Source organism: Leishmania major, chromosome 28, assembly GCF_000002725.2.
Source record: "Leishmania major strain Friedlin complete genome, chromosome 28".
Lineage (NCBI taxonomy): Eukaryota > Euglenozoa > Kinetoplastea > Trypanosomatida > Trypanosomatidae > Leishmania > Leishmania major.
In genome coordinates this window covers 1,065,001-1,083,141 of record NC_007269.2, presented here as the reverse complement: position 1 = coordinate 1,083,141, position 18,141 = coordinate 1,065,001, and the positions used below count along the sequence as shown (strand labels likewise).

At 62.0% G+C, this 18,141-nt stretch overlaps 7 protein-coding genes across 7 annotated transcripts; all 7 read left to right on the top strand.

Annotated features, from left to right (window-relative positions):
* Positions 1 to 548: 548 nt before the first annotated feature.
* Positions 549 to 1,523, top strand: cMDH (cytosolic malate dehydrogenase; the record flags this gene model as incomplete). The annotated part of the gene is made up of 1 exon (XM_001684520.1): positions 549 to 1,523. The coding sequence occupies one exon, from the start codon at positions 549 to 551 to the stop codon at positions 1,521 to 1,523; it is 975 nt and encodes a 324-aa protein (XP_001684572.1).
* Positions 1,524 to 3,597: 2,074 nt separating this feature from the next.
* On the top strand, positions 3,598 to 4,917 carry LMJF_28_2850 (conserved hypothetical protein; the record flags this gene model as incomplete). The annotated part of the gene is made up of 1 exon (XM_001684519.1): positions 3,598 to 4,917. The coding sequence occupies one exon, from the start codon at positions 3,598 to 3,600 to the stop codon at positions 4,915 to 4,917; it is 1,320 nt and encodes a 439-aa protein (XP_001684571.1).
* An 832-nt stretch (positions 4,918 to 5,749) lies between these two features.
* LMJF_28_2840 (conserved hypothetical protein) lies at positions 5,750 to 7,225 on the top strand (the record flags this gene model as incomplete). Its single annotated transcript, XM_001684518.1, has 1 exon — positions 5,750 to 7,225. The coding sequence occupies one exon, from the start codon at positions 5,750 to 5,752 to the stop codon at positions 7,223 to 7,225; it is 1,476 nt and encodes a 491-aa protein (XP_001684570.1).
* Positions 7,226 to 7,904: 679 nt separating this feature from the next.
* Positions 7,905 to 10,742, top strand: LMJF_28_2830 (conserved hypothetical protein; the record flags this gene model as incomplete). The annotated part of the gene is made up of 1 exon (XM_001684517.1): positions 7,905 to 10,742. One exon carries the CDS (start codon positions 7,905 to 7,907, stop codon positions 10,740 to 10,742), a length of 2,838 nt encoding a protein of 945 aa, XP_001684569.1.
* Positions 10,743 to 11,803: 1,061 nt separating this feature from the next.
* LMJF_28_2820 (putative heat shock protein 70) lies at positions 11,804 to 13,792 on the top strand (the record flags this gene model as incomplete). Its single annotated transcript, XM_001684516.1, has 1 exon — positions 11,804 to 13,792. One exon carries the CDS (start codon positions 11,804 to 11,806, stop codon positions 13,790 to 13,792), a length of 1,989 nt encoding a protein of 662 aa, XP_001684568.1.
* A 787-nt stretch (positions 13,793 to 14,579) lies between these two features.
* Positions 14,580 to 15,206, top strand: LMJF_28_2810 (conserved hypothetical protein; the record flags this gene model as incomplete). The annotated part of the gene is made up of 1 exon (XM_001684515.1): positions 14,580 to 15,206. One exon carries the CDS (start codon positions 14,580 to 14,582, stop codon positions 15,204 to 15,206), a length of 627 nt encoding a protein of 208 aa, XP_001684567.1.
* Positions 15,207 to 16,004: 798 nt separating this feature from the next.
* LMJF_28_2800 (conserved hypothetical protein) lies at positions 16,005 to 17,501 on the top strand (the record flags this gene model as incomplete). Its single annotated transcript, XM_001684514.1, has 1 exon — positions 16,005 to 17,501. The coding sequence occupies one exon, from the start codon at positions 16,005 to 16,007 to the stop codon at positions 17,499 to 17,501; it is 1,497 nt and encodes a 498-aa protein (XP_001684566.1).
* Positions 17,502 to 18,141: the final 640 nt, after the last annotated feature.

Sequence of the window (18,141 nt, the reverse complement as noted above, 5' to 3'; positions counted from 1 at the left end):
TCACTCCCTCGCCCTTTTACTTTGCTGCACCACCGCTGCTATGGCTGCTGTCTGTGCACAAGGTCTTAGGAGGGCTGCGAAAAACGTAGCGGAAAGTGGCTCTTTACTGCGCCTCAACGACACTTTTCCGCAAGTCCTTCGCCTGTTGGCCCCTCCCCACCCCCTCCCTCGAGTGAAGTGTGTGTGTGTGTGTGTGTGTGTGTGTAAGGAGATGGGAGGGGGTACTCCGCCGCCTCCGTGCAACCGCAAAGGATTACTTTGTGACCGGCAGCCACGGTACACACACAGCAGGGAGCCCCCGCTAGCCTCTCTCCCCCCAGCCTCCCCGAGTGACGTGCCCATCGACCCCCTCCCTCCCCCCTCCACCCCTCTCGCCACCCTCTTCTCAGACGAGCCCCCGACTCGACAGAAGGCCACAAACTTCGAGGACGAACGAAGGCAACAACAGCGGGACAGTGTGTGTGTCTGTGTGTGTGTCTGTGTCACCTTCCCCCCCCCCACTCCTATCACTTCTCTTCTTTTTTTTTCTGCACCTCTCACACTGCGCAATGTCCGCTGTGAAGGTGGCCGTGACGGGTGCGGCTGGTCAGATCGGGTATGCATTGGTACCGCTGATCGCGCGCGGCGCCCTCCTCGGGCCCACCACGCCTGTGGAGCTCCGCCTGCTGGATATCGAGCCCGCTCTGAAGGCGCTTGCCGGCGTCGAAGCGGAGCTGGAAGACTGCGCCTTCCCTCTCCTGGACAAGGTCGTCGTCACGGCAGACCCGCGCGTTGCCTTCGACGGGGTCGCCATTGCCATCATGTGCGGTGCCTTCCCGCGCAAGGCAGGGATGGAGCGCAAGGACCTCCTCGAGATGAACGCGCGCATCTTCAAGGAGCAGGGTGAGGCCATCGCTGCTGTGGCCGCGTCAGACTGCCGCGTGGTGGTTGTCGGCAATCCGGCCAACACAAACGCTCTCATCCTCCTCAAGTCAGCTCAGGGGAAGTTGAACCCCCGTCATGTGACCGCCATGACCCGCCTCGATCACAACCGTGCCTTGTCTCTTCTGGCTCGCAAGGCCGGTGTGCCGGTGTCGCAGGTGCGCAACGTGATCATCTGGGGCAACCATAGCTCTACACAGGTCCCTGACACTGACAGCGCTGTGATCGGCACCACTCCGGCCCGCGAAGCGATCAAGGACGATGCACTCGATGACGACTTTGTGCAGGTGGTGCGCGGGCGCGGCGCCGAAATCATCCAACTACGTGGTCTTTCCTCAGCCATGTCCGCCGCCAAGGCCGCCGTAGACCACGTACATGACTGGATACATGGCACACCGGAGGGCGTGTACGTTTCGATGGGCGTGTACTCGGATGAAAACCCGTACGGCGTGCCGAGCGGCCTCATCTTCTCCTTTCCGTGCACGTGCCACGCCGGCGAGTGGACTGTTGTCTCGGGCAAGCTGAATGGGGACCTCGGGAAGCAGCGTCTCGCCAGCACGATCGCCGAGCTGCAGGAGGAGAGGGCACAGGCAGGGCTATGAGCCAAGCATCGCTGCACTCATGTCAAGAGGTTGTGCGTTGGCCCTCTTGCAGTTCAGTAGCGCTCGCGGTGCCGCCGCCGTCCCCCCCCCCTTCTAGTATATGTGCGAGCGTGGGGAAGGGGAGGGGAGGGGGTCGGGAAAAAACATGGCGAGAGGGGCGATGTCGAAGTCGAACTTCTGCGCCCATCCTCGGCCCATCGAGTCAGCAATCTTTATACACTGCTGCATCGAGATGACGCACCCGCTCGTGCAGAGCACAGCATGCAAACTCGTCCGTGTCCGTGTGTGTGTGCCTGTGCTGATGTTTTCGTTTTTTTTTTCGCTGTTGCCGCTCATCGTCTCACATCCTCTCAGCGTCTGCGTGCGTGCATGCTTGTGTGTTCACGTCTCGCTTTCCTTCGTCAAATGTCGCTCCTCCCTCCCCTCATGACAGTGGGGGGAGGGGACACGTCAGCGTGGCGCCTCAGGGTACCGCACACCCCCTATCCTATCTTAGGGCAGAAACAACGCAGCTCCCACCTATCGAATGACGATGCCGAAGAAAGCACTGGTGGTGACAAGGCTAGGCACCTACGACTGAGGGGGAAGGACAGAGCGATGTATCGCCTCCGATGTCGGCGGTGAGGTCCTGGATGGCGTTGCGTTGTGTGGCGACCTGCGACTGTGAGCACGCTTGTGCCGTCCATATGAAAGGCAAGGTGTCAGAATGGCTGGAACGTCGTCCACCGAGCCCTCACTGCCTCCTGGCGGGGTAGGCCTGGGCCACCATGAGGGGGATGCGCCAGGTGGCGACCGGCACAATGGGAGAGGCCGTGAGGCGACGTGCAGTGCAGGGCTCGGGTATCGTTCGAGTCAGGGGCCTTTCTCCGCGGACTGACTCGGCATTGCTGTAAGGCGTGCCTACGGCTGCTTCGCACCACACGACGGGCCTGTGACAGGGCCAGCTCAAGTGGAGTTTGACCTCTGTGCTACATGGCAGAGAATGTACACGTGGAAAGGTAAAAGTGCCCTCCTCTACCGAGTGGGAGTGTGAGGGCGGGGGGGGGCCAGGGCAGAAGGAGGGGCGGTGATGGGAAGCGGGGGAGCGGTGCATAAGCAGGCGCGGGAAGGGAAAGGGGGGCCCTGTGTGATACACGTCGCTGGTAGACCGTGGACGACGGACAAAGGCACCGGCATACTGACGCTAGCGGTGCCGCACCGCCCACGTCCTCTCTCAAGCTCCCCACCCCGCTTTCCCATAATCCGGCTCTCATCCACCCTCCCCTCTCCCCGCACCCGCACCCGCCCTCCATTCGTTCATTTGGTATATGCCAGCGAACTCCGTGATGAGACGTGTGTAGACAACAGAACCCGCGTCATGGGTAGCACAGAGGCATGAGTGGCAGCTGCGAGCGCCTCGCTACGCATCTATGAGGAGAACAACCTCTTCCGGTGGGCAAGTGCGATGGCAGGGGGGGGGGCTTGTTTTGCAGCAACATCATCGATATTTAGAGGCTCCCACGGAGCCGCCAATGCGCGTGCTCCGCGTCTTGTGTAGCTGGCAAACAAGGAAGTACCTCTAGCGTGCTGAAGACTGCAGTATGAACACGGAGAGACGAGAGTGCGGTGCTGTTGTGTGTATGCGTGCACCTATTGGATATTGGTGCCGCACCAGGCCGGCTCATCGCACCCGAGGCACACTGTACGTGTCTGTGTCCACACTGCCGCAGTCGCTGTGGGCGTGTCGTCTTCTGCATCGACATGTACCCCTACTCGCTCTCCATCTCTCTCACACACACACACACACACGCACACACATCTTCTGCGATACAATTTTTTTCTGTTCACGTCCCTCTGCCGTGCCTTGGCGCGGCTTCTTTAGCGCCGCGACATACTGCGCCGATACATACCCACAGCCGCAGCCAGCTTGCACCGTACCACGAGTGCCTGGCCTGTTTGCGCAGCTCGACCAGCGCAGAGGTGTCCGCCAAGGCCTATCTTGTTGTAAACCTACGACGGAGCAATGGAGGTGAGGACTACCCGGCAGCGTGTGAGCCGCGCGGTGGCTGCTGTGCAGTCGGCCACTGCGCCCGTGATGTCTGCGTCGCCTCTTGTTACTCTCACCGGCAGCGCCGCTGGCCGGCGCAAGAGTTGCGTAACCCGCTTCGCCTCCTTCGACGCGCTGTGTCGCGCTCAGCAGAGGCCAGACACGCACGCACTGCTGCGTAAAGAGCTGGAGGCAAAGTTGCCGCGACCCTCCCCACGCAACGACGTGGTAGCCGTAGGAGACGCAGCAATCGAGCTCGTGCTGCAGTTCCTCGGCCCCGTTAGCCGGGATTCGGCAGCGTTCGCCCAGACGTGCCGCTCGGTGCGCCGCGCGCTGTTTCATGTGATGGACCTTGAAGTGGTTGTGGTGACTCCAGCAATGGTCGTCGCGTCTGCCCTCTCGCGAGAAACTGTGCGCAGAGCTCTAATCACCTTCGCTGCGGCAAGAAGCGCGCAGGTGCGGACGCTGGTGCTGCACGAGGACGGCCTCGACGCCGTGAAGTGCGAGCGCGACGACGGCACCCCAGCTGCCGGTCTAACCCTGCCGGCGCCGTGGTTGCTGCAGCTCATCTCGCAGCTGCCGTACCTCACCGAGCTTGATGTGCGCCACGTGCGATTCATAGAAGCTCATCACTCCCAGGCGCTCCACTACCTGCTGAGCGACCTGCACCTGGCTGCTGCCGGCACCCTGTGCACGCTCAAGATGGATGCCGAGCTCATGCGCTACTGGGCGCCGGGGTGGTGGCGCCGCCTCATCAACCTATCTTCGCTGGTTGTGGGCAGCCGCTACTGTCCCCCTGAGCTTACATCCGACACCACCGCCAGCGTCATCTCTCCGTCTTCGCTGGAGCTGCCATCGGACTATTTCACGTTGATGTGTGAGGAGGGTCGAGGCTGGAAGCTGAATCTGTGGGTCCCGCTACAGGCGGCCTCCCTCAAACGAATCCTCATGCCCGCCAGCGGCATCAGCTACGCAGGTGTGGCAGAGCTGCTAGTAAACATGCGGTGTAACGAGCGCACATGTGAGTGGTCTGACGCTGTAGGCGGTCACACGTTACCACTGCCGTCGCCTGCCGCGGCCACTGCTTCGGGTACGGCATCGGAGCTGTCACCAGAAACTCGCAACAGCGGTGCATCGTGCAAGGCCGGCACTGGTGCCACTGCTGGCATCGAGTCGGGCGAAGTGTGCATCTACCCTGCGCTGACGACAATGACCGTCGTGGACGTGCAAGAGAGGCCGGAGGTAGCAGCTGAGGTGTACCAGGCAATGCTGGACATGGCCCCCGCACTCGTCCACTTCAACGTATGTGACACTGTGTCGGTCGGCACAGCGAGCGAGGCCCCGAAGAAGCGGCGCGGGAAGGGGTAGTCTGGGAGCTCGGAGGAGAGGCATGCACACACCTTTCTCTCTCTCTCTCTCTGTTCCTCTCACGTGCGTCACGGATGTAAAGCAAGCATGAAACGCCTCACTGTGTTGTTTTCCTTTCTCGTGCTGCGTGTGCGCGTGCCGCTCACGTGCTGCAGCACTGCTGCGGACGCTGCCGTGATCGAAATAGATAAAGCGAGCTACCCTGGTCTTCGCCCTCTCTTTCTTCATGTTCGGGAGTATCGGCGTTGATGGCTCCCCGCACGGAAGTGCTGGCGGCTGCGTTGAATAGAGACGGTGTTTGTAGACATGTCCGCATGTGCTGCTACACACGTACGCCGCCGTGTTCTTGGCATATTCGTGCATGTGCGCGTGTCTCTGTTGCCCTCGGGACTGCCCACATGATGACGAGCGCGGCGTGTGGGGTGCTCTCACCAGATGGGGCTCCTGCGGCCGGCTCGATGCTCTCCTGTGCCCACTCGCACACTCCCACTTGCGAGTGGGGGTGGTGCAGTTGAGCGACGGGAGCGAGGCCGGTACCGTGTATGTGCTACTTGCTTGCGATATGGGTCGCCCTCCGCCCACGTGTCCTCCTCTCTACATTGCCACCCTCATCTCCATTCTCCTCGCATGTTGCATTTACCCATCGTGTGTGCGTGCCTACGTGTGTGTGTGTCAGGTGTCTTGCTACCTTCTCCCACCTCACACCTACACACATTTCACACACGCAAGTCGTCGTTCATGCATGCGCGTGCTTGCCCTGCTCTCTGTGTGTGTCTGTCTCTGTGTTGATGGGGAGCCATTAGGGTGAGCGCGCGCGCTTAGTCTTTTCACAATGGCCTCCGCCTTCTCCCCATCCCTCGCTCCTCGTAGTAGCGCGTGCGACTGCTGCGAGTGTGGTGTGGTGGTGGGCACGGAAGGCTCGCAGCGCGGAGGTCTCCTTCTGCCCTGTCAGCACGTTCTGCACATGGGATGCGTCGAATTCATTCGGCGCCGGGGCAAGGTCTTGATGGGTATGGATAGCACCGATCTACCTCTCGATGAAGAGGAAGGCAGCCGTGTGAGTGGGGGCGGCGCGGACAAGATCGGCGTGGCGCTCAGCAGTCGCGGTAGCAGCGCATGGGCAAGTCGCACACACGGCTGCTGCGTCTGCCCGGCGTGCTTCACGCAGATCACGCGCATTATTCCGCTGTACCTGCGCAGCACAAACGACGATGTAGGGGCCGACTCGACAGTCACAGTGCCGACACCGTCTCACGTCACTACGGGAGCCTCAGCAACCGCCGAGGCCGAGTACAGGCGTGTGCACGCGGCCCAGAAGCAAGTGCTGCACCGCCTGCGCAGCCTCTGCGACCAGCGCCGACGTGTGACGGAGCTGACTCATGCGTGCGCGAACCTGCACGAGCAGCGCGCAAGGTGCCTCGCGGAGGTGGAGAGGGAGGAGCGCTGCTTTCCCGGTCTAACGCACAGCGGCGGCCTCGTCGACGGCGAGGCGCGCGTCGAATCGTCGAGCGCCGTGGTCTCGAGCACCGCTGCTTCTCCTGCCTTGGAGCACATGGGCATGACGGAGCTGGAGCTCTACATGGCTCAGGCTACACCGCAGCTGCTGCGCACGCAGGCCGAGCTGCGCAAAGAGCGGCAGATGGTCGAGCGGCGCACCAAGAGGCTGAACGCTTTGCGCGTGCACTATCGCTCCATGAGGGAGCGGCGCGCCCGTGACGAAGTCATCGCGCAGAGGGAGGCCCACGCGCGTCGCAACACTGCCGACGCAGCGCGACACTCCACCCCCGTGCCGTCGGAAACGCTGCGGAGAGCCCCCTTGCATGCCAGCGAAGGGGCACCGCGCATTCAGGAGCCAGGTGTGTGCAGTAGCAGCGGCGTCGCCAGTGGCCCTGGAGCCGCCGCTGCTCCAAGCCGCAAGCGCCACCGCGGTGACGCTGCGATCGATGTGGATGACGAGGTCTCACCGGATGTGGTGGAGGTGCTCTCTGGTGATGGGAGCGATGCCGACGACAGCGGCTCTCCCACGGACGTGACGGTGCTCGACGTGGACGAGAACACCGGGTCTGACGCCAGTGACAAGGACGGAAGCATGGGGTTAGACGTGGCGCCGATGGCCGACGACGGCACCTACGCTGATGAGAGCGCGTACGAGGCACCGTACCTCGTACCCTGCTACGTGCGGCCCGCCACCACCTCGTCGTCGTCCTCCGTGGGGTCGAAAGCGCCAACGCCAGCGGTCACGCAGCATCATCTCCGTCTCCTCCCTCGCCGCGAAGACCGGCTATGGCAGCCCAGCTTGCAGTTTTGAGAGCGCCGTCATCGCCTCCCCTTCTGCTCTCACCTGCAAGCGATCGCTTTCCTCGCGTCGCCACAGCTCGCGGGGGGGGGATGCCGTTCTCCATTGGTTTGCGTATGGGTGCGTTTTCTCTCTTCTCCAGGTCTGGTGCACTACACATGTGAGGGTGCTTTACTCACTCATGGGGAGGGGGCCACACCATCCACCCCCTACAGGGTACTCAAGCAGCGCTTGTCCGTGTGTCGGGTATCCGCAAGCGTTCCACCCCTTTCTTTTTTTCATCGCCTTGCCGGGAAGCGGCTCAGGCTTCCACTGCGCCGAGTCCAGCTGTGAACATCACAGCTGCTATCCGTCTTCTTATCGTCTGCCACCCATCGCAGCCTCTGTTACCGCCCCCGCTTCCCCGATTACACGCACATGCATGATATACTCAAGCAACTCCCCTCCTCCCTTCTCTCCACGGCCTTGTCTGTAGTCTGCCCGCACTCCATTCATGAACTCTCCACGCCTTCCCCAGCTGCGGCAATCGACCAGGGCCAAGACGGCAGCACCAGCGTCGACCGCCGTAGCCGCGGCCCCAGTCTCTGCCGCCGTGTGTAGGATGGCTGCGGCGAATGCAGCACGTTATCACCGTCCAGCTGCGTCATCCCTGATGCCCTCTCCGTCGCGTTCGACCCCCTCGGTAGTGCACATGTGCATCCCCACCGCTCCTTCAGCGCACACGCCCGGCAAAGCGGTGCCGGCGTCAACGCAGAGGTTCGGCGGCAGTAACACGGCGGCTGTATTTCAGGCCAAGCTCCAACGCGCTCTGTGGCTTGACCAGCTCACGACAATCGCCCACAATGAGGCCCGTGCACGGGCAAAGACGCGCTGCAACGAGGCTGAGGAGCGCGACGCTCTTTGGTGGCAGCATCAGAGGGAGCGTCAGCGTCAGCAGCACATCGAGGACAAAGTGTTCCGGCTGGAGGCGTTGCATGAGGCGCAGGCGGCTCCAGTGTGGGACGTCCTGTCCCACCGCTGGGCAGATCTCGTAATGCGCGAAGAGGCAAGTGACAGACGCGCCGTCGAGGCGGTAGCACAGGATGGCCTCCGAATGCTCTACGCCGCCCCGCATACCTGGCAGCTACAGGAGGCCGTGCGTGAGCTAGAGTGGCAACAACGGGACGCCGAGGCGGTGCAGCACGCCGCCAAGCACGTGCGCACGCTGGAGCTGAAGCTGGCGGCGCGTTCGTACAGAGCAGTGCCTGCCTTTGAGCCTGCTGTTGACGATCTTTTCAACCTTGCCGAAGGAATTCACATGCCGGCGTCTGCACCGCCTGCGCCCAAGGTGGTGCCGCCGTCGCCTTCGCTGCCTGTCAATCACGAGCCACCTTGCGAGGCCAAAATACGTGAAATATACGACCGCCGGGCCCTCGTGTACGACGAGGCCAAAGAGCGCCTCCTGCTAGACTGGTGGCAGGGGGCGGCGCAGCTCCGCTACGTCGAGGCGCTCAGTGCATGGCAATCATTTGCTCTATGGAGCTACTACGTGCGCTCACCCGTGTGCATGCGGGCGCTGGTGACGGTGCAGCAGTGGTGGCGCATGCAGCGCGTCGCGCCGTGGTCCCGCCACCGCCGGGCCGCCCTGAAAACCAGTCTCGGGAAGTTGCGCGGGCACTACTACGCGGAACGGTGCAGGCAGCATCTGCGTAGCCTACAGCGCACCCTTTCACGGGAGAAGGACGGTGACACGAGTGCTGCCGATGACATCAGCGCTGCGCTGGTGGCGCTGGCGGCCGCTGCCACGAGTTCTCGCCGGTACAGAACGCAGATGGACCTGTACACCTATACGGTTGTGCAGAAGGCCCGTGCGGCGCTAGCAAGTCGGCCCATCCAAGATGCGGCGGTGGCGGCTATGATGCAGGTATCGCTGCGGCCTATGTATACGTGCGACCGGTATCCTCTGCCCTATGACAGCTGGCGCCACTGTCGCTGGGCACTGTACTCAGAAGCGCACCGACTGGCCGCTGCGGCAGTGGAGCGTGCAGAGACGTCGCACCGGCAGTGCGTCGAGGCTGAAGAAGCGAAATACCGTCATCACGCTGCTGTGTTTCGCGCCATTTTGCACCGTGGTCCGCTGGCGGTGTTGGACCTGCGAGCTGGGCAGGTGGCGCTCGCGCAGGAGGAGCGCAGGTCACAGCTACGCATTGCTCATCAAGAGACGTATGAGTACAATGTCCTGCGCGCTACGGTCGCGGCGGAGCTCCCTTCCCTCTCCCAGGCGGATCCGCCGCTGCACCGCTGCAAGGCGGTCAACAGGGAGGTCAAACGCGAGGCGCAGACGACGGCAGCAGCGATGTCCATCTACGTAGCAGCGCACTCACTCGGGGGTCACGGCACTACTGAGTCAAGCGACACTGCCGCCGCGTCTTCCTCTACAGAGCAAGGTGCGTGGGCGCAAGTGCTCAGATGCGCCCAGCTGGCACACGAAGTGTTGGCGTCGACGCAAGAGCAGTCTGCTCAGGCGCACCCGGAGCGAAGCGGCGCATCGACGGACACAGAGACGGCAGCAGCCCTTTCCGAGGATGCCGTGTCTCTCTACTGCGCGGCTTTTGACGAAGCAGCTACCGCAGTGTACCACGACCAGTACACTTCTGTCCGAGAGCGCTATGTGGCGCGCAACGCAGAGGCACTGGAACAGATGCGCGAGTCGTTCAAGGCGGGCCTGCGTGAGCGCGCCATCATCATAGCGGAGGAGGCGCAGGAGCTGGAGCACATCTGCCACTGTGACACTTCCGCCCGGCACATTAACTGCTTCCGCCTCGAGCGAAGCGAGTCAGACAGACGAGCGGCCCTTGAGCGCGCGCAGGGGAGGGTGGCAGCGGGCCTTTACGAGGCACTCTCCGACAGCCTTCATGTTTCCCGATGGGCAGCGGGGGCGAGGGAGAGGGACGAGGAGGCGCATCTCGCCGCTGCACGCGTACGGCTACACCTCTCGCTGCCGTTGCCATCACTCTCTCCAGCGGAGCGCCTTCTCTCGCGCGAGGCGGTGTGCCGCACTCGTCTCATGTGCGACTGCGCTGCTGCGCTAGCCGACGTACTGGTACAGAGCTCTCGCTCTTACCATGAGCGGTCGTATCAGGACTGGACCGCGCTCTGCGGCAGAGATGGCGCCGCTCTCGACAGCGCTGCCTCCTCGCATCTACCTCTGGGACAGATGTGCATCTTGAAGGCGAACGAGTGGGACGGCCGCCGGTGCATCTGGCGAGAGGCGCAGGCGGGCGCAAGGACGCTGCTGGTGGACGGGCACGCGCTCTATGGCGCCAACACCGCGTGGTCCGACTACCTCTTCGGGCACCTGAAGCTGACGAGTGAGGCCTCCTATATGGATGCGCAGTTGCGGGAGTACCTGCTGATGCGGGTCGCAAACGTGAAGCTGAAGGTGGGCGAGCTCATCCAGATGGAGACGATGGCACGCGGCCGAGTCGAGTACGCCGAAGCCATCACGCGCGACCTCCGCTTCCACCTGCAGCGTCTTCGGGTGGAGTAGCGCGCGGCCCACCCATCCACCCACCCACCCCCAGTTTCCCTGCGCATGGTTGCTCGTACGGTTGCATACCCACATCGCGGCGATGTGATGTGCCCCTTCGGTGGCCCCCTCCCCTTCCCCGCACTTTCCGTCGCGCATGCGCCATTATACTTCTCAGCTGCTTGGTGTCTCTTGTATGGAACACGTTCGACTGTGTGTCGTCTTGCTCTTGCATCCGCTCGCGCGATCCCTCTCCACCTTCCCTCTGTGTGAGGATTGGAAGGACACACCACACACACACACACACACACATGCACATACATGTATGTGCATGTGTGTGTGTATGTGCCGTGAAGAGGAGGTGGGGGGAGGGGAAGAGCGCCGCACATGTACAGTTTACGGGATAGGACGTATCTCGCCGCAATACGCACATTCACACACACACACACACACCACACCAACGAGGAGACGAGCAGGGGCACGGCAGCGAAACGCTAGTGGATGGGGGAACAAGAGGAGGAAAAGGCGGAGAGAGGCCGCAGAGGGGGGGGGAGGAAGGCAGGGCACCAACGCGATGTAGTCAGGGAGTTCCTTGGGTGTCACATCTTCCTCAGCGTCTTGGTACTTGCTTCTCTCCGCTCTCTCGCTTCGTGTCGCCCTCTGCGCCTCTCGCATTCGCCACACACCCTCTGATCACAGACACACAACTCCCTACCCTTCCTCCATCCTGCGCTACAGAGCTGGTCGCTGCAGCGTACGCACGCAGCTTGCGGAGAACACGCGCACGCAACTGCCGGTCAAGAAACCCATCCAGCGCACAGCTAGTGTGTAACGTATACACACACGCGCGTCCCCGCACGACTCCTCCCCCCCCTCCCTCCCTCTCCCCTCTTCCTTATCCGCTTCACACAGACACACACTTGAGGGCTTCGCGGGCACACTCCGGCAACTCCTCTCGGCGGTTTGTCGGGGCTCTCTTCCATTTTCTTCCGCTCGTCTATTCTTTGGTTGCTCGTGTCCACCCGTTTCGCTGACTCACCCAATCGTCTGTGCCTCTTTCCCGCTGTGGCTCTCGTGCACCAATGAGCTTCACAGAGGAGTTTGATGGTGCCATCGGCATCGATCTCGGCACGACGTACTCGTGCACCGCCGTCTTCGTGCGCGGGCAGGCGGAGGTGATCCCGAACGACATGGGCAACCGCACCACACCATCGTGCGTGGCCTTCTACAACGATGACGTGCTCGTCGGCGACGCTGCCAAGACGCTGCTCGGTCGCGGCGTCTCTGGAGTCGTGTTCGATGCGAAGCGCATGATTGGCCACCACTTCAGCGACAAGAGTATTCAAGAGGACCGCGCCCGCTGGCCGTTCCCCATCTCAGAGGGTGTAAAGGACAGCATTCAGATCAACGTTACGCACAAGGGCGAGGAGCTGCAGCTGGCACCGGAGCAGATCTCTGCCAAGGTGCTAACCTACTTGAAGGAGTGTGCCGAGCGGTACCTGGGTAAGCAGGTGAAGAAGGCCGTGGTGACGGTGCCGGCGTACTTCAACGATGCACAGCGCGAGCGTACCAAGGCGGCGGCAACGATTGCTGGCCTGGAAGTGCTGCGCATCATCAACGAGCCGACGGCGGCGGCGCTGTGCTACGGCCTCGGCATCGGCAGTGGCACAGGGCAACAGCAGGGCGAGGACCAGCCGCGCAATGTCGTCGTCTTCGACTTCGGCGGCGGCACGTTTGATGTGTCCGTCATCGTCATCGACAGCGGGAGCTTCGCGGTGCAGGCGACCGCCGGTGACACCCACCTGGGCGGGCAGGACATTGACTCGAACCTTCTCAAGTATGTGCTGGACGACTTGCAGTCGCGATACAACCTCCGCATCGCCGAGCAGCCGCGTCTGCTCGCGAAGGCCCGCACAGCGTGCGAACGGGTGAAGCGGGTTCTGTCGCAGTCAACCGCCGAGGAACTGGCCCTGGATGGCGTGTTGCCGAGCGGCGAGGAGTATACGCTATCTGTCTCCCGCGCAAAGCTGGAGGAGCTGAACGCGTCTGTGTTTGCGCAGTGCATGAAGGTGGTGCAGCGTGCCCTGCAGGATGCAGCCATGAAGGTGGAAGACGTTCATGAGGTCGTGCTCGTCGGCGGCAGCTCGCGCATCCCGAAGCTGAACGACATGCTTCGCGTCTTTTTCAACAAAGCGAGACTGTGCCACTCGGTGCACCCGGACGAGGCGGTGGCCATCGGCGCCGCGGTGCAGGCCAGCATCCTCACCAACTCGCTTGAGCAACAGTCCGAGAAGACGGCCAACGTCGTGCTCATGGATGTGGTGCCGCTGAGCATCGGCGTAGAGATCGACGATGGCAAGTTCGACGTCATCGTCCCCCGCAATACGACCATCCCGTACAAGGTGACGAAGGAGTACAGCACAGTCGAAGACTACCAGCACGACGTTGACGTGTGCGTATACGAAGGAGAGCGGCCACTGACAAAGCATAACCACAAGCTGGGCGAGTTCACACTCGAGGGCATCACCCGTGCCAAGAAGGGCAAGCCCACCATCACGGTGACTTTCTCCATCGACGCGAACGGCCTTCTCACCGTCACCGGCACGGAGGAGTTGGCCAACAAGAGACACACGCTCGTCGTGCAGAACACCGACCGACTCTCCGAGGCGCAGGTGAAGGAGATGATCGATATGGCGAAGAAGTTCGCCAAGAGCGACGCTGTGGACGACGCCAGAGAAGCAGCGCGACGGATGGTGCAGGGCGCACTCGAGGCTCTCTTCGCTGCCATCGCCGCGATGCCGCGGCCGCCGCCGTCACAGCTGCAGAAGCGACTTGATGCCTTTACCTCGCATACGCGTGACTGGCTGGAGCGACAGCTGCCCTCCTACTCGACCGTCGCCGAGGTGGAAGAAAAGGCAACGAAGATCGCGAAACTCGCCAGGAAAGCGATGAAGAAGGTGGAGAAGAAGGTGCGCGGCGGTGAGCCGGCCTCGAAGCGCCACCGCGACGAGGGAAACGGTGGCAACGAGTCCTCCAGCGACAGCGATGTGGAAAACGAGGCGGGCAAGTGAAGAGGTGTGAGAGTCGCCGTGTCCGTGGCCGGCGCTTCGTATCGTTTTGCCGCTTCACCTCAAACACACACACACACACACATTTTTGCTCTCCCGCTTCGGTCTTCTTCGTGTTGTCTCGCTCTCTCGTGCGCGCGCGTAACATCTTCCGATACCTGTCCCTCTATCACGCACACGCGCGCGCGAAAGTGAACAAGGAGGACACACAGCATGCGTCGCCGTCGCCGTCGTCTCTCTTTTTATGCCCTTCTCACCAAGTCTTGTCACGTGGAGATGAAACCGCGCAACGCGTGGGGCGGTGTGCACGCGTTGAACCGCCGCCACGGAAAGATCACACACACACACACACACCAGCTCCTGTGCCGCCCCTTCTTTCTCTTTCACGTCTCTGCGCACAAGGGTAGAAGCGCAGCACTCCCTTCTCCTCCATGCCTCGTCCCCCCTCCCTCCATTCTCCTCATCACAAACTATGTTGGTGCGCTCGCTCATATGAGCATGCACCAACACCCGCACACGCATACACACGTTAGCTGCGACTCTCTCCATCTCCACCCGCAGTGTCTCCTTCATTTTTCCTTTCCGTTCGGCCCCACACCTATTCTGGACTCAGCCGCCTCCCTCTCTCGTGTCGTGCCTCCGTGTGCGTGTGTGCGCGCGTATATGTGCGACGGTGCGCCGTAACTTGATCTGGCTCACTGCATACTCTCTGAGTGTGCGCGTGCGTCTCTCCTCACACCCTCTTTTTTTTTCCTTGGTGGCCGAGCACATCCAGGACGACGTGACGACGATGCCGCCACCACCGAGAGACCGTTACCACTCAGTCCACGGGCTGCCAAGCCGTCCAGGGCAACACCGGCAGCAGCAGCAGAATGCGAAGAAAGATGTGCCGCGGCATGCTGGCAAGAAGATGAGCGCCGCGACAGGTCCGTCCGCCACCGGCCCCTCTGCCTCGGCAGTTGCCGCAGCGTCCACTGCACGCGAAGAGGCGCTACGCGAGGCCCTCGCGAAAGCCCTAAGCCACGGCGGCGTCGAGGGCGGCGCCACATCCACCTCAGAAAACAGCGTGGACACTTATGGGTGCGGCTCCCCGACGGACCGCCTTCAGTTTGGCTACAGCCCCTCTGTCGCGGCAGAGGCCGTCGCCTTCCACACGCGTTTCACGAAGGATGCGTGGGTGACCGCACGCAAGCGCAACGGCCGCCTTGTGTTTGTAAAGAAGCAGAAGCTCGGCATCACCAACTGCGAGCCCATCACCTCGATCCTGAAGCTGCAGAATCACTGGAAGCAGATGAACGCCTTCCAGAGCGACGTACAAGGCGGTGCCGTTAGAAAACTGAAGGCGGAGGACCTCGACATGCTCGTCGACATGCTAGCTTCGAAGCAGCGCATCGGTGACGACGAGGACGAGGCGTAGCAGTGATGCTGCGTCGGTGCGTGCACGGACATGGCGGCATAGTAAGACGGAAACGGCGCCGTGTGTAAACATGTACGTACCTTCGTGAGTGTGTGGTTGTCTGGGCAGGAGAACGGGAGACAGACGGCGAGGGAGGCGTGGCTGCGAAGTATTGTGCGACGTGGCGCACTACCCGTGGCATTCCGCCCGCCTTCTCTCTCTCTCTCTCTTTGCGAGTGTTTTTGCTCTCCCCTTCTCGTACCTCTAATGATCGCGTAAAGTATCTACACGAAGCAACGATGACGAGAAGCGGGTGCTGCCGCGGCACGCCTCCTCGAGCAGACTCATTCTTTCCACCCCATCCCTCCCCATGTCGTCCTCCGTCTCTCTGACACACGCACGGATCAGAGGGAAAGACATATTAGCAGCGGTGCTGACACGCTCGGCGGCGGTGTTGACCTCCCTCAAGCTCTTCTTGGGCTCTCGGCTTGCGATGCCAGCAGGAGATGGCAAGAGGGTCTCTGAGAGGCGTCTCCTCGTCCTTCTCGCACCCCTCAGCGCCGCTCTCTCTCTCTCCCTCTCCCTCTCCCCCCCCCTTCGCTTTCTCCCTTGCATTGCTCGCTGCTCTCGTGCGATGCAACGGTGCGCCCAAGCACATACGCATACACACGCACGCACGCCAACTTAGGTGGCGCAGACGTGCAGGCGCGCGTGCGTGTGTATGCGTTTCTGTGGCCCCGCTCCAGAAAGTTCCACATCACGATGCTCCCATCTTCCGCCTCGGCGTCTTCATCACGATCGTCCTCCTCTGCATCGACGATGTCCGACGCGCCCGACGCTGCAGCCGCCAGACCGCGGCTGCGCATCGACTTTCCTCCCGTCAAGGACAATGAGGAACTCGTCAAGAAGCAACGCGCCGCCGTCGCTCAGGACGAAATTCGTGACGACATGGAAAAAGACATTCCACCAGTCATCCGTAGTGTGTTGGAGCTGTCGCATCTGACTATGAGCGGTCACAGCCAGTGGTTGCGTGCTGCACCTGGCTACCAGGGTGGTCTCTTCCACAAGGGCAAGCCCTTCTGCTTTGCCAGTGGGTACCGAGACACCAGCCGTCCACTAGATGCCGAAGATAAGGGCAACCACATGAAGCTCAAGGACCCGCTCGTGTACGGCACCTTATCGCTGCCAATAACGGCTGCCTACATATGCGAGCTGCACGGTAAGGGCATCTTCGACCTGGAAACGCCTCTGATCCAGTACCTACCAGAGCTCCAGGGCAAGCTCAGCGAGGACGTCACCGCCCGCAGCGTGCTCTCCTTCATCCATGGCATCGACGACGCACATCTGCTCAAGGATGCGGGAGCGCGCTGGCATCGGCCGTGCTTCTCTCCGTCGCTGTGCGCCGAGACGCACGCTCGCGTGTACGAGCCAGTAAATCGGTTTCTGGCCGGTGGCACGACGCCCGCAACGGCGCTGACAGGGCAGCAGCAGCGAGCGAACCTCGTCCAGTACGTCCGCTCCTCACCTCGCATCACTCGCAACTTTACGCGATCGCTTCACCGGGCCTACATCAGCCACACCTCCGTGGCCCTGCTGCTGGCTGCGGTGGAGACGCAGCTGAAGGGCCACAGTTTCGAGAGCGACATCCGCACCGTCTTCTTCGAGCCCGCGCAAAGCCACGGCACTGGCTACGGCGCACCAACGTTGTGGAAGGACCCGAACGAGCTCTTCTACCAACCCACAGGTCAGGCTCTGCAACACGAGACCTTCAAGCGGCCGGTGGCCATCGCCGACCCGCGCAACTGTAGTCCTGCGGTGTGGAACGGCTCGCTGAACCTCTACGCCCCCGTCGAGGACTACGGCAAGCTGCTGCTGCTCTCGCTCGACACCATCATGGACGCCCGCGAGCTGCTCGGCAAGCCGTCTAACGCTAGCGGGCGCCCCTACTACGACTTTGGGGTGCAGTACGTGCCATCCAAGGACCATCTGCAGCTGACGAAGTCAGTCTTGTACGGCATCGATGCCCTCCCTGCCGTCGCGTCCTTCCGCTACAGCTGCGAGCACGACCTCGGCTGCTTCGGCGTCGCCTCCTGCGGCAGCCGCGGCGCTCGTTTCTTTGTGAACAACCTCTCCCGCATCATTCAGCACCTGTTCGTGAAGCACGTGCTGGCCAAAGGGCTCGACCCTGAGAAACCCGTCAACCTCGACGACCCCGCGCAGAAGGGCAAGGAGACCGAGGAGACTCTCCAGCGAATGATGAAGCAGCAGAAGTTTACGAGCTACTTCACGAAGTACGAGGCGCACAGGCGGTACTGAGCAGAGCGGGGACGAGGCGAGGCGTTGGGGCAGGTTGGAGAGTGTTCGTGCAAGGTGTGCATGTATGTGTGTGTGTGTGTGTCCTCGATCTTCTGTTAGCTACAGCGCCAACACGGATAGTCGACATGGCAACCCACGAAGTGGCATACATGCCAGCCAGCACAGCGAGGGGGAAAGGGGACAGTGGAGGAGAGGATTTGAGGGTGGGCGGAGGGGGGGGGAAGAGGTACAGCGTCACTCAACTCAGCCTCGCCTCTCACTCTCACTCGGTGCTGCGGACACGTGCGCAGTGCACCGGGATGTGTGTCATGCGCGACGGTGTAAGAGCCGAATGAGGGGAGGACTACGAAGGGCTCGACGAGAGGGAAAGTGCGGCGTTGCTGCGTCCTCCCTACCTACCCCTCCCCCTGGCAACTCCCGTCTTCCCTGGTGCAGCGCAGTCCCCGCACCGATGAGGGAACCGCGCACCGCCCCTCTGCCAACGTCCTACTCGCTCGCTCTTCGGTTTATCTCCTCCCCCCCCCTTGCTCCTTCTCCATTCCACATTGTAACTCGCCGCTGTCGTTGCCTCACAGACCTCGCATTCCCTTAGGAGGCTCGTTGTTTATTCCAGATGGCAATCAAAGCCCTGCGCCAACCA